At 47.1% G+C, this 14914-nt stretch overlaps 1 protein-coding gene across 1 annotated transcript; it reads left to right on the top strand.

The window, feature by feature from the left end:
* Nucleotides 1-6251: 6251 nt before the first annotated feature.
* On the top strand, nucleotides 6252-7199 carry LOC142827726 (olfactory receptor 52M1-like). Its single transcript, XM_075923265.2, has one exon. It carries the CDS (start codon nucleotides 6252-6254, stop codon nucleotides 7197-7199), a length of 948 nt encoding a protein of 315 aa, XP_075779380.1.
* Nucleotides 7200-14914: the final 7715 nt, after the last annotated feature.

Raw genomic sequence — 14914 nt, 5'->3', positions numbered from 1 at the left:
GGTCTCCCACCTATTAACATGCAGATCTCTTCTCCGCTGGAGGCCGAGTGAACCCCCCTGGGACTGCCCAGAGCTGGGTTATAACCAGTGCCCACCTTGGTGTCGGTTCTCGGCGTGCGACACTGCTGCAGATGCGGGGCTGAGAGACATGCGGGACGCGGCTGCCTGAGGCAGAGTCTGAGGGAAGACACGTCCCTCTCAGCACTCACAGGTACTAGCTCCAGCTGAGGGGCTCCCCTCCTCCGCAGACCCAGTGCAATGTTCGTTCACTAAAAGGGAAAGTGCCACCCATTGCCCAGGGCCTTTGCCACAGGGCGTGTGTGCACCAGTGTCACTGGCCAAACTGTCCCGCTTGGCTGCGTGCCCTCAGCCGATGGCCTCCAGCCCAAGGAGGCGCATTTCCACGGCCCAGGGATGGCAGGAATTAGCACATTTATACTGCAAAGCAAAGTCTGATGCCTTGGCCTGTGGTTTGCTCAGACTCCACTGAGGCAAAAGCTCTCTTTGTGCAGGAACTGGGTGAAGACCTCAGGAGCTAACAATGTGTCAATGCCCAGAGACTGTCGCCTCCTCCCCTTGCTTTGCAGGGCTCTGCTGGTTAATGGGCAAAAGAGTCAGTTAGAATCATAAAATCCCACAGCTGGAACAGCCCTCAGTAGACATCGAGTCCAGCCCTTTGCCCAAAGCAGGACCAACCCAACTCATAGACTCATAGGGTACGTCTAAACTACATGCCTCAGTCGACGGAGGCATGTAGATTAGCCAGATCGGCAGAGGGAAATGAAGCCGCGGTTAAAATAATCGCGGCTTCATTTAAATTTTAATGGCTGCCCCGCTCAGCCGATCAGCTGTTTGTCGGCAGATCGGGGCAGTCTGGACGCGACGCGCCGACAAAGAAGCCTTTCTTGATCGGCACAGGTAAGCCTCGTGAAACCAGGTTTACCTGTGCCGATCAAGAAAGGCTTATTTGTCGGCGCGTCGCGTCCAGACTGCCCCAATCTGCCGACAAACAGCTGATCGGCAGAGCGGGGCAGCCATTTAAATTTAAATGAAGCCGCGATTATTTTAATCGCGGCTTCATTTCCCTCTGCCGATCTGGCTAATCTACATGCCTCCATCGACGGAGGCATGTAGTTTAGACGTACACCTAGACTTGAAGGTCAGAAGGAACCATTATGATCATCTAGTCTGACCCCCTGCACAGTGCAGGCCACAGAATCTCACTCACCCCCTCCTAGAATAATCCTCTCACCTAGATCTCAGATATTGAAGCCTTCAAATACTTTGGAGACCCCAAGATGCAGAGAATCCTCCAGCTGTGATCTGTGCCCCTTGCTACAGAGGAAGGCGAAAAACCTCCATGGCCTCTGCCAATCTACCCTGGAGGAAAATTCCTTCCTGACCCCAAATATGGAGATCAGCTAAACCCTGAGCATGTGGGCAAAACTCACCAGCCAGACACCCAGAAAGTTCTCTATAGTAACTCCTATCATCCCTCCATTAACCTATTTCCCACTGATAGTGAATGGTCAATTAGTTACCAAGATCATGTTATCTCAAACCATCCCCTTATCATAGAATCGTAGAACTGGAAGAGACTGAGGATTATTTCAGATGAGGCAGAAAAAGCCAGAGAATTGGAGCAGTCTGAGAATCAAGATAGTGATAGAAATGTAGCCGTGTTAGTCCGGTATGTGGCTGATGGATATTATCACCTCTGATATCATTAGCTCACAGACATTTACCTTCCCCCCGCTACCATCCCCTTCTGTTCTGAAATTTGATTTGTCCTTTTCATATGTGTTCACTTTTTTTTAATTGTATCCTTTGGTATATATGGTTGTGACAATTTTCTTCCACTATTTGATCTGAGGAAGTGGGTCTGGCCCACGCAAGCTCATCACCTAATAAACCATCTTGTTAGTCTTTAAAGTGCTACATAGTCCTGTATTTGGTTTCTGAGAATCAAGTGTCTGTATGCGACCAGCCTGCTGGAAAGTCAGTGTGTTCGGGACAGGAGTGTTCCCCGGTTGATGATGAGGGTGGACGGTGTGTGTCCCAGATTCATAGGAAGCTAGACTGTGTAGCTAAGTGTGCAGAGCAGAACAGCTGTGTTGTCACTCTCTCTAGGATGCAGGAGATGGCAGTTAAGCTCCCATCTCTGGACACTGTGGACACTAGTAATCGATCAGGGAATTTGATAGCTAGTTCCATGTGGAAATAGAGGTTGGAGGTGGAAGAATGAGACTTGTGAGTCTACAGCTTATTGTTGTTACCCCACTGATTGGGGGGAAGGGGAGACTGTCATGGCCATTGTGAGCAAGGGAGACACACCCAGCCAGCCCTTTGTCTTTGTGGAGTCAAGTTTTGAGCACACAGGCTGAATGGGAGGGGCCAAACTTCCTTTGGCAAAGAATTCTTGCAGCTCAGACCTGAAGAGCCAAGACTTCAATGGTGAGGAGTGAAAGATGTGGTATGAGAGAAAGTGCTGTCAATGGACACTGGATATGGATTTGTTCCTATTGCTGATGTTAACTCTTGTAACCAATGCGCTGTTGTTACACAGAACTGTAAAAACGTACAATGTGCATAATGTTTTGAAAAAACCATTGACCCTGTCAAGAAATGTACCAGATGACAGACTGTACCTTAAAGGATCTTGGGATATTGATAGATCATGGTTCATGCCTGTAACTGATCGTGGAACGTCTTACAGGACAAAGAAGGTTCCAGCCATAAGGTGCTGTGTGGAAAGGGAAACTGAGGCACAGCACCATTATGTTACATGGCGAAGGGCCAAGATGCCTATTCAAAGGGGGATGAGAATACCTACATTAACCCAGTGGTGTTTGGATTTCAGAGAATTGCCAGAGTCGGTCTGGATCAATTTACGATTTTCTTTAGCTCTGGGCGAGATCACCTGACACACATGGGGCTCATGCTACAAGAGTATGATTGACTATGCTTTTACCATTGACTTTGGTTTTTACCAAGTTTTACCTTGGGTTTATAAAACCGGGCAAGGATGCTGTTGTCATTATGACAGACCTTTCCGTGATGAAGCCTGTTTTAAGTAAATTTGGTTTCCATACACTTGTCCAGCTCTGCTCTGTTCTTTCTAACATTGGATTAGAAACTGCAATGACACAAGCCAAAACATGGGGAGGCCTATGATGCCCTCAGTGATGTTACTTGCATCCCTTCCTGCATCAATTTTGTGTTGGGGGTGTCAAAAGGACGAATGCCAATGGACAAGGTTTTAATACGGCCAACTTCACTCTGAAAAGCTTTTCCGTGTGTCATGTGACTGGATTTTCAGGGGAGCAGCTAGATCACTGCTGCACCTATGGGGGGGGGGGATTTGCCCCAAAAGTTGGTACAAAGAGGGCCATGTGAGGTGTCCCATGAAAGCTTCTGTTCTACTGATTCTGTATATGCCCATTGCTCAGCCACAGACAGAGAATTTTCCAGCATCCATACAGAGTACATGTTTCAAATCCACATACAGATATTATACAATTACATGAATAGCACGTACAGAATCAGGAGAACAGAAGCTTTCAAGTGACGCCTCACATGACCCCCTTGGTATACACTTTGGAGCAAACACCCCCCATGGGTGCAGCAGTGATCTGGCTGTTCCCCTGAAAATCCAGTAACGTGACACACGGAAATGCTTATCAGAGTGAAATTGGCTGTGTTAAAACATTGTCCAGTGGTATTTGTCCTTTTGAAGCACTAGGTGTCTTTAGATGTTAGTAACTCTTGGGATGTTGCGAATACGTCTATGACTGTCTTCTAGACCATTTAGAAATAAATTGAATAGGATGGGTCCTAGAACAGACAGCTGGGGGACCCCACTAGTTACCGCTGTCCACTTGAAAAACCTACAATTTATTCCTACCCTTAGGTTCCAGTCTTGTAACCAGCTATCAGTCCATTAAAGGACCTACCCCCCTACCCCATGATAAAGTACTTTACTTAAGAGCCTTTGGGGAGGGATTTTCTCAAAGCCACTGGATCCCCCTTGTCTACATGTTTGTTGACCCCCTCAAAGGCATGATTTCCCTTTACATGATTTTCCAAATGTCAGTGTAAAGCACTATTCCGACAAGTCCCTTAGCGCTCGTGGAACAATGGTTTCAGGGGTGCCGGAATAGTGGGCCTATTGTAACAAAATATATTTTGATATAAAGGGCGCATTGAAAGATGTGGAATTGCTATTTTAGGATACTTCTGGTAATATACAGGGCTCAACAAACTGCAGAGAGAGCTACTCACCAGCCCCGCACTGAGCATGCACATGAATGGGGTGCACGGAGCAACCGGCTGAAATCTACTCGCCACGGGTGAGTAGAATCAACGGTTTGCTGAGCCCTGCCGATAGAGCCCCACTGTCTAGATGTAGCCTAATTGACAGGGTTTTTTTCTCGTTCTCTCCTTTCTTTTTCTGCTTTAAATGTGGGGGTTCTATCTCTGTTGCTTCACTCATCTGAAGTGGATTGTGCCCACAAAAGCTTATGACAGCTATCTATCTATCTATCTATCTATCTATCTATCTATCTATCTATCTATCTATCTATCTATCTATCTATCTATCTATCTACCTATCTATCTATCTATCTATCTATCTATCTCCACCCACCCCCTCTATCTATCTATCTATCTATCTATCTATCTATCTATCTATCTATCTATCTATCTATCTCTAAGGGTACATTTAAACAGTAACATTATTTCAAAATAACAAAGACCATGTCTACACATCAAGCCATTATTTCAAAATAATGTTGAGCTGGACGATTTTTACTCCAACTTCTGTAACCCTCATTTCACGAGGAATAATGGAAGTCAAAGGAAGAGTGCACTTCCTTCGACTTCCTGTTGTGTAGCCAGCGCCAAAAGCTGAATTAAGCTATTTGTAATTCACAACTGATGTAGCTGAAGTCGCGAAGCTTAGTTTGACTTTTGTCCTCCTGTGTTGATGTATCCTAAGGTGATAGAAGAAAATTGTAGGGTTTTTTTTTTTTTAGTTTCATTCCACACTTTTCAGGCTTTGCACATATAACAGCCTCCCCCATTCTCAGAACTTGTCCTGGAACTCCCTTTTCTATCTGCTGTGTTCTTGGATAAACAAGACTGAGCGCGTATTCAATGTAGGTTATTCCCCCACCATATTCCTTAGGCATTCAAACATTATGTTCCTTTGGGGAACTGCTGTGAAGAGCCTGGTGTTTCCATAGAGACTAAAAGAATGAGGTCCAGATTTTTTCTATGGTGTGTGTTTTAGTTGGGATGTTTTCCTCTGATACCCGTCTTGGCAAGAATTTCATCTCAAAGGGGTAGACCTTACTGTTTAAGGCCTGGTCTACACTAGGACCTTAGCCCACAAGGTCGAATTTATAAGTGATACATCCAAACTACCAAGTCCAAAATAATGTTAATGTGGATTCTCTGGTTCCACGTATTCACACTTATTGGCCTTTGGGAGGCCTCCCGCAGCTTCCTAGAGTGCTCCCTGCGGTACTGAGTCGGAGTTAGCACATTAACATTAATTGAGCCTGCCTCGGACTCCATTCCATTCTTCCCCATTGGAAGTCATACAACTTCGAATTTGTAAAATCAGGTACCCAGAATTCGAACTTAATAAATTCGGACTCATCTCCTAGTATAGCTATGTCCCAACAGATTTATCAGGATATAAGCTTTGGTGAGTAAAACCCACATCATCAGTTTTACCCACAAAAGCTTATGCTCTACGAATTCTGTTCATCACTAAGGTGCCAGAGGACTCTCCATTGTTTTGGTAAAGCGTTGTTTTTTTTTTTCCCAAACTCAGATTTTTATCAAGGAGATGCATAGGGAATTCCCAAGAGGATGGATCCTCTAGCCCGGCTCTCATTGCAGCAATGATGGAGAACCAGAATCCAGACCCATAAGGTGTCTTTTAAGGTCCCCCCCCAAGACATGCAGTAATAACTGACACATAGATCAAGATAAGAAACGGAATTGGCATTAGTAGAGTTAGTTGTTCATAATTCATTACTCTGAATAACGAAAATGTAATTTTCCAATGTACGAAGGAGAGCAAATTGTGTATGTTGTGTATCTTATTAATATTGTGTATCCATCCAGGCTTTTGTACTGCGTCCATCACCTTAAACGCCAGGCACACGGGAAAACAAGAGAACCTACAGAAGAGACAGGAGACAACGTTCTGCCTCAGAGTTGGAGACTTTCACTGTGATTCCATGTCACAATCCAATGCAACTGGCTCCCCCAACCCCTCCACCTTCATCTTGTTGGGCATCCCTGGCCTAGAAGCGGTGCATGTCTGGATCTCCATCCCCTTCACAGTGATGTATGCCATTGCCTTCTTGGGTAACTTCATCATCATGTTCATAGTGAAGATGGAGCAGAGTCTCCATGGGCCCATGTACTATTTCCTCTGCATGCTGGCTGCCACTGACCTGGTCCTGTGCACGTCCATAGTACCCAAAATGCTGAGCATCTTCTGGTTCAATGACCGAGAGATAAATTTCAATGCCTGTCTCACCCAGATGTTCTTCATTCACTGCTTCACTGCAGTGGAGTCTGGGATTTTCGTGACCATGGCCTTGGATCGCTACGTGGCCATCTGCAATCCCCTGAGACATTCTACCATTCTGACCACCCCCATTGTGATTAAGATCGGCCTGGCCATGTTGCTGCGTGGTGGCTTGATCACATTACCCTGTCCCTTGCTGGCGAGGCAGTGGCCATATTGCAGAACCAACGTCATCCTTCACACTGGCTGCGAGCACACAGCTGTGGTAAAGCTGGCCTGCGCTGACATCCGCATCAGTAGCTACTACGGCCTCTTTGCGGCCGTCTTGCAGATGGGTCTTGACATATTTTCTATAGCTGTGTCATATACCCTGATAATCAGGGCCATCATTAGCCTCCCCACCAAGGACGCCAGACTTAAGACTTTTGGGACCTGTGGCTCCCACCTCTGTGCCATCTTAGCCTTTTACATCCCATGTTTCTTCTCTGTCCTCACATACCGGTTTGGCCAGAATATGGCTTTGTATTTCCATATTCTTTTTCCTAATGTGTGCATCCTACTTCCCCCCATGCTGAACCCCATCATCTACGGGGTGAGGACCAAACAGATCCGCGACAGGCTGCTGCATTTCTTTACACATAAAGGAACCTAAAGTTTTCTCTTCCTACATCAGCTCTCAGATGGAGGACTATGCAAAGCTGGCTGGAGACATGGTGTCGGGCCCTCTTTCCTGAACCTTTTGCCTGGACAGTCAACGAGACATTAATCCCTTTCCTGACCTTACTTCATAGTTTCAATGCGACAACCAGGGGAATCTTATCCTTCCGTATCCTTGTACCAGGAGATTTCAGCAAATCCAGTAATGTGCCTGAATCACTATTGTTTACTGCTTGAACTTCAGCAAGCAAGCTAAAAGGCCCAAAATAGGCCTAGGCAGCATGAGCAAGTCATGGACTCAGAACTCAGGCTGATTGCCTGCTCGAGTGAAGAATTATTTCCAGAGACAAGGAAACATCTAGGAAGAAAGTACAGTTGCATGCCATGTTGGGAAACAGCTTGGCAGATTTTGTTCAGGAGTAAGGGGGTCATGGATCCTGGAAGGCTGGTGCCTTTACTAGCCCGGGAGCCTTCCTGCAGCTCCACAAGCGATGGAATACCTGAGTTGGTGCAGGAAGTGGGGAAATCTGAATGTTAGGCAAAGAAGAGAGTTGCTTGGCAAGGGTTGTGGATGGTTGCTACAGCACTGGGTCAGGACTGGGTCAGCTAAAAGTGAGAGTGCAGGAATTGGAGAGAATCAGAGCAGAAAAGGAAGCTGAAGTGAGTAATCTGAAGGAAGAATCTGACGGTCTCAGAGCCACAAGTCTGACTCAAGCTGCTCAGATTGTCGGAATGCAGGGGGAGGTGTGTGACTGAGAGAGGTTCCGAAGCAAGTTGCAGAAGGGTCCGTGTTAAAACAGCAGGCGACCGAGAGTGCAGTAAGAGCAGTAAGAGCCTTTTAAAATACTCCCAAGGCAGAGCTCAGGCAGAGCATGGAGAATGCTGGAGACAAATTTGTGCCCTTATGGCTCAGTTAGCACAACAAAGGGGGATCTTGGCTGAGATGAGAGGGAATTGCAGCTGGGAGGAAAGATGCAGAGGCAAAGGAGGATCCCGATCCATCCCCCCTTATTGCAATGATGAGGGGAAGGACTCTGATGATTCTCCCTGGATCTTGTCGGGCGGTCTCCATATAGTCCCCTATGGAAGTCGCTGGAAGAGTTGCAAAGACCACCTCCAGTAGCCCCTATAATCAATAGCTCTGTCACAAGGACGGGACCCAGGGGAGGTGATGGAGGAACAGAGTAATGGGTAGAAACAAGACCCCTCACCCAAACCAGATTAGGGCTGTAGGGAAATCCGTCGGCCCTCTGAATAGAAACACAGCCCTGGGGTGGTTGGTAAAAGTATCGGACAGGGCTGGATTCACTCCGGCTGATGTGGCAGCTAAGTGCAGGGAGAGTATGACCTCCGAGGATTTTGCAGGGCTCCCTTATTGTCTTTATTAAACTTCATCCTGTTTACCTCAGACCATTTCTCCAATTTGTCCAGATCATTTTGAATTATGAGCCTATCCTCCAGAGCAGTCACAACCCCTCCCAGCTTGGTGTCATCTACAAACTGAATAAGCGTACTTTCTATGCCAATATCTAAATCGTTGATGAAGATATTGAACAGAGCCTGTTAAGTTCAGAGGAGTTAAGTTCAGAACTGGAGGTAATAGGGGAAGATCAAGTAGTCCCAGATGAAACTTTGAGTGTAATCCACATGGTCATTGACACTGGAATAACAGAGAATGAAATAAAGGCAATAAACTACCCTAACAGTCATGAGCAAGAGCTCAGGGCTCAGAGTAAAACCATTCCCAGCTTGAGAAAAATATGATTCGGACGTCAGTGAGTCTGAATAAAAACTGCTAGCTTTAAATGTGTTATCACTCCCTTCCCCCACCCCCGCAAAGAAGGTGGGTTGGGGAGGGGGAGAGGGGATAGTCTATGTTTATTTTGTTTTACAGGAGCTCCTGTAAGCAGAAGCTTTGTTGGTGATGTGGTCCCTTGGGTGGTCCTGGCTGTGTATGTGGCTGTCTGGAGTCTGTCATTTGCAGGTTTACGCCTCTGGTGCTGTCACGTCTCAAGCTATCGTAATCGAAACATGGGAGAGCCATGCATGGAAGATGCTGGAGTGTGAAGTAAACAATACTCTCGATATTTTGGATTCTATTTATGTTTCAGGAGAAAAGCTCAGTCGCCTATCTGTGGGAGAAAAATCAAAGAACTCCAAGGCTGTGTCTAGACTGGCAAGTTTTTCCGCAAAATCATCTGCTTTTGCAGAAAAACTTGCCAGCTGTCTACATTGGCCGCTTAAATTTCTGCAAAAGCACTGATGATCTCATGTAAGATTGTCAGTGCTTTTGCGGAAATACTATGCTGCTCCCATTCGGGCGAAAGTCTTTTTCCGAAAAACTTTTGCACAAAAGGGCCAGTGTAGACAGCTGAGATTTGTTTTCCACAAAGAATCCCCGATCGTGAAAATGGCAATCGGGGCTTTTTTGCGGAAAAGCGCGTCTAGATTGGCCACGGACGCTTTTCCGCAAAAAGTGCTTTTGTGGAAAAGCATCCTGCCAATCTAGACGCGCTTTTCCGAAAATGCTTTTAATGGAAAACTTTTCCGTTAAAAGCATTTGCGGAAAATCATGCCAGTGTAGACGTAGCCCAATTGTGTCTAAGGGTGGGGACACTGGAGGAAATCAAAACTCTCTAAAAGAAAACTGCTGTAAGGGTTAAAAGTTTTCCAGGCCTCTCTCCCTGTAACAGAGAGAAATCAAATTAACTCTAATCAAGACCCTTACGATGCCTCCTATCTCAACTTCATGGAGACTCCTAGTCTGTCACAAATTGTCATGTAAACTCTTATCTTTGTCACAGTTTGCCTTGTAGACTCCTCACTCAGGTTCTCATGTGCCTTTGTACTGTAAAACTTACTTCTAGCACTCCTGGGGTGTGTCTAGACTACATGCCTCCGTCGACGGAGGCATGTAGATTAGGAGGCATGTAGATTAGCCAGATCGGCAGAGGGAAATGAAGCCGCGATTAAAATAATTGCGGCTTCATTTAAATTTAAATGGCTGCCCCGCTCTGCCGATCAGCTGTTTGTCGGCAGATCGGGGCAGTCTGGACACGCCGCATCGACAAAGAAGCCTTTCTTGATCGGCACAGGTAAACCTGGTTTCACGAGGCATACCTGCGCCTATCAAGAAAGGCTTCTTTGTTGACGCGGCGCGTCCAGACTTCCCCGATCTGCTGACAAACAGCTGATCGGCAGAGCGGGGCAGCCATTTAAATTTAAATGAAGCCATGATTATTTTAATCGCGGCTTCATTTCCCTCTGCCGATCTGTCTAATCTACATGCCTCCGTCGACGGAGGCATGTAGTTTAGACGTACTCCTGGTGTGAACAGAAACGTCTCAGAGTACTTCTGCTGAGACTTTGATATGTGTAACGCGGGAGCCCATCCTGCTCCCCGTCGCCTTGCTCACCCCCCCTTCGCGTAGTCCCCTTCACCACTTGTGCTACCCCACTTCCCTCCTTCTCGTGCTGTGCGCCTCTCCTTCAGTGTTTTGTGCCTCCTTCCTCCTCTGCTCTCCCCTCCTCCTCTGTTCTTTCCTCCTCCTCTGCTCTTTCCTCCTTCTCCGCTCCTTCCTCCTCTGTTCGCTCTCCGTCTCCCTCCTTCCTCCTCCTTGCCCCTCCGTCCTCCTCTCCCGTCTTCCCCCGTTCCCCCTTTTTAAATCCCCTGCCGGCGTCCGGTCCTGGTGACGTAGGACGCCACATCACCAGGCTCCTCCCCCACCGTGCGTCCGTGTCCGGTGACGTCAGACACCACTTTGCTGGGCTCCGCCCCCGCCGCACGTGGTCGTCCGGACGTCGCCCTGCCCCCGCCGCGCCGCCCGTTATCCGGGCCGCGGCAGAGGAGCAGGCTCCGCAGTGCCGCCGCGCTCCCTGGGTGGCGCCCAGGAGAGACAGCGCGATCACGGGCTGAGTGCGGGGTGGGCCGCTGGGTGGGGTGTGGGGGCGGCGCGACCCGTCACAATATGTTAAAGAAAAAAATCAACAACTAATCTGTCTGAACATACTGTATAAAGGATCCCTGAACTGTCTTTCAGGGCTGCTGCTGCTCTCACTCTGGTAGCGGTCAGCCTGTATGCATGCATAATAAAGTTTTCCTTCTAGATTTCTCTCCTACCTCACTGCTTTGACTTCCAGCCTCGGACCCTTTCTGGGGACTCTGTACCCCAGGGGAGCGAGATTTCCCCAACATAGCTCCCTTTGATGGATATCACCCCACTTCTTTAAGATTAAAAGGCCTAAGTAGGAGAAACATCACTGTAGGAATGAGGGGAGAATTGACCTGGATAATGGTTTGGACTGTAAATGGTAGTCTGATTTGGTAGCTAGGGAACCCCCGATTGATTGGCGGGAATTTCACTATTCTTATGCATAACATGCTATTTCCTCCGTGGGGAGAAGCAGACTTAGTGGGAGTTACTGGAGACTACTACCCAAACAGAAAATTAGGTTGCCACCGGGTAGGACTACACAGGCTGTTGCCCACATGTAGCCAGGCTGTGTGTGTTCAACTGTGGACTGATCTGCCTGGAAAAACAGCCACTGGAGACCAGTCAGATTCAACCTCAAATATGCCACCAACTTAACTGGAAAACAGGCAAATTCTTGAAAAACAGAACTGCGAATATCCACACCAGGAGGGGAATGGCAAATTCTCCTGCCCTGTTCTATCAAGGACAAGTGGTCTCCCAGGGAAGAACTCTTGTCTCCACGATGTGGAGAGTAACATAGGTTCATCCGGTGTGCTAGTAAGGAAGTCATCAACATGCAGGTCAATATGACAGGAAAATGGCTTCTGCAGGGGCCTCATGGAGTGTAAAGTTATGATGTTTGGGTTCTGGACCCTCCAGTCAACAACTTAATCAGACCTTATGTCCTCCGAACCAATGTCAAAAAACAATTGGTGATCAACCCCGCCCATTCCGTCAAGAAGGTTATTCTAGACCTAAGCTTGACAGATGTCTCAGTGATGGAATCCCGCTGTAAACAATTTGTTCCACACTTACTTGAAGGTTGGAAGAACTGGGTGAAGTCACAAGGTTCTCCCAAACTAAGAAGTCCTAGAATCGGACATAGAAGGGTAAAATGGGTAAAAATGGGCAGACATTGGTGCAGAAGGAAAAGTCTTTAATGACATTAATGAGGAGGTGCTGGCAAATAAAATGAATGCTGTGGGAGCTCACATTAAGAACCTGGCCACACCCATTAAGGTATCATTCGATCAGTTAAGCTCTCTGCAATACCAGGTAGCCCTATCTTAGAGGCATGGGGAAAGACCCGAGAGGGAGATCACCGTTGCCTCTTATACTTCCTTAGCTATGCCATATATGCAAATGCAAGTATGGATAATTGATGTAATCAAAGCTAGAATTAGGGAGGGTATGAATGGGGTGCTCCCGGTAGAACTTAGAACTATCATTTGGAAAAATGCCACCCAACCAGAAAGAGAGCTACAGGCCTGGTGGAGAATTGTCAATTTCACCAATGATTGGGAGTCAGAAGAAATCACAGTCTTTGTTTTGCTAATGTCCCAAGCAGAAATGAGATGGGTCTCCCCCAACGTGGCATTAGGCCTGAATGTTAATCAGACTATAGTGGGACCAGTTGATCACAGGATATGGGTGGTAAAAGATGGCCAAAAATGGAAAACAGTGGAATTTGGAACTTGTTTAGAGGAAACTGGAATTGGATATGAACGTAACAAAGATGCCCAGCAACTCCAGGATCTGTGTTTAGAAACAACTGAAGGAAAATGCCATTATGCTATTAACCCTTTTGCAAGGAACCATTCTGTGCTTGTTTATGTAGGAGATCATTGGGTATGTCTTCCAAGTTTGGTGTCCTACATTTCTTGTTAATTTTATGCATGAAATAGATCATAAACCTTATGAAAACAGACGCTTTTGTAATATTGTAGTCATTAGGGGATGTGATTTTGCGTTTAAGGTACCTGAATTTAAATATAGCCAGTTAAAAGTGTCCTATGCTTTGTATGCCACTGTAAAACCTGTGCCACCAGGAATGAATCTAACTGCTTTACAGAGATTGCTTGTACATCCTGATTTATAGAACCAGTTGCACACTGCCAAACAGGAAGGGCACAGAGTCGTGATTACCGTACATCATAATTCAGATGAAATTAAACAGGCGTTCGCAAGAATTGGACAGGATCTTGCACACCACTGGTTAGAAGTATTGTTGGGACAGTCCCCCACCAGTACAGGGATCCTAAATTTGGCCTTACATCCAATTGTAGTCACCTTAGAGTTCCAGATAGCAGTGGTTCTTGTTACCAGCCTAATGACATGCCGGACATGGCGCAAAATCCAGCAGTTGCAAGTCCCCCGACAGGTGAACCAGTGGTTACTGCCACCATCGCTCTTACCCCCGAAAAATGAAGATATTGAGCTTGTTGTCTCCCCCTTAAATGGGAGAGTAGGGTAAAGGAATCGCTCGTCAGTGGCTATCCTGGTGTGCAAAGTATGGGATGCCAACAAGAAGACCATTTGCTTGGTCTCGGCTAAGAGCCTGGAGCTTTGGTTGGATCTCTGCTTGGGTGCATCCAGGAAAGGTATGACGGCGATTTAGTAAAGGCCCCCTTGTGTGCAAGGTGACCTTTAAGAAGGGGAACTGTACGGGGAGATTTCGGCAAATCCAGTAATGTGCCTGAACCACTATTGCTTATTGCTTGAACTTTAGCAACCAAGGTAACAGGCCCAAATTAGACCTAGACAGCATGACCAAGTCATGGAGGGGAAGAAGGGAGAGATTGGATGCCACAGAGAAGGCAGCTTGACCCCACGTCCTTCCTGAGGCCCAAATGTCTATGAAATCACTGAGCTATACATTTAGAAAAACTGGAAGTTTGTCTAAATGCCCTAAGACATGTATCTGTCAGCACTCCCCCCCCCCCCCCACGCCCCTCCCGAGCATGAAGTCTCTGAAAAAGAAAAAAAACACCGGTGAAAGTGATGATCAGAAAAAAACCTCTTACCTAACCTTTAAAAAGTGCTTGCCTAACAAGTGTTTGAGTGACATGTTATTGTAATACTAATGGATAAAGGGAAGGGAAGTTTGAATTAGGGGGGGACAATTTTGGGAACACCTGGAGGGACGCCTCGAGGACTTCTTGAGGACTCTTTACATCTGGATGCATCTTCGTTCCCACCGGCAGACGGAAGACTAACCATCGGAAGCCTGCTTGGTGTCACTCGAGAGCCATACTCAACTTCGGTACGTATCGAGGGTGGGGTGTTTTATTAACCTGTTGCGGACGTGTGTAAGTGCTTGAGACTAAGTAACGTTTAGCTTTAAAGTGAAAGAGCTCTTGTGTTGTCCTGTTTGTACCATCCGTCTATCGGTCGGACGACCGTGTCTCCCCTGAATTATTTCCTGACACCACCTCGCAGAGAGGAAGTTACCGAGAGGTTTGGGTTGAAAGAACCCGGGTAACACTTCACCTTCCAACAGAGGTGACATACCCCCCAATTCCTCCAGCACTAGGGCAGGGTGGCAGGACTGGCTCTTGGAGCCAGCCCCAGGTCAGAGACACCTGGAAGCGCCGTAACATACTTCCTGGTCCCAGTACCAGCCCTGCCTCCCCCTCACTCACTGGAGTCCCCAGCCTTCGGCATGGCCAGGCAGCCACCCCTTGAGAAGTCTCCAAGGTCATGCAGTGGCCATGCTCCTGGGTGGGCCTGGCCCAAA

The sequence above is a fragment of the Pelodiscus sinensis genome, chromosome 1 (genome assembly GCF_052426305.1).
Source record: "Pelodiscus sinensis isolate ZL-2025 chromosome 1, ASM5242630v1, whole genome shotgun sequence".
Classification (NCBI taxonomy): domain Eukaryota; kingdom Metazoa; phylum Chordata; order Testudines; family Trionychidae; genus Pelodiscus; species Pelodiscus sinensis.
This window is presented reverse-complemented; position numbering and strand designations above follow the sequence as displayed.

Bases quoted from the DNA above. Each gene is read 5' to 3' on its own strand.
- LOC142827726 (XM_075923265.2), top strand. From the start codon at position 6,252: ATGTCACAATCCAATGCAACTGGCTCCCCCAACCCCTCCACCTTCATC.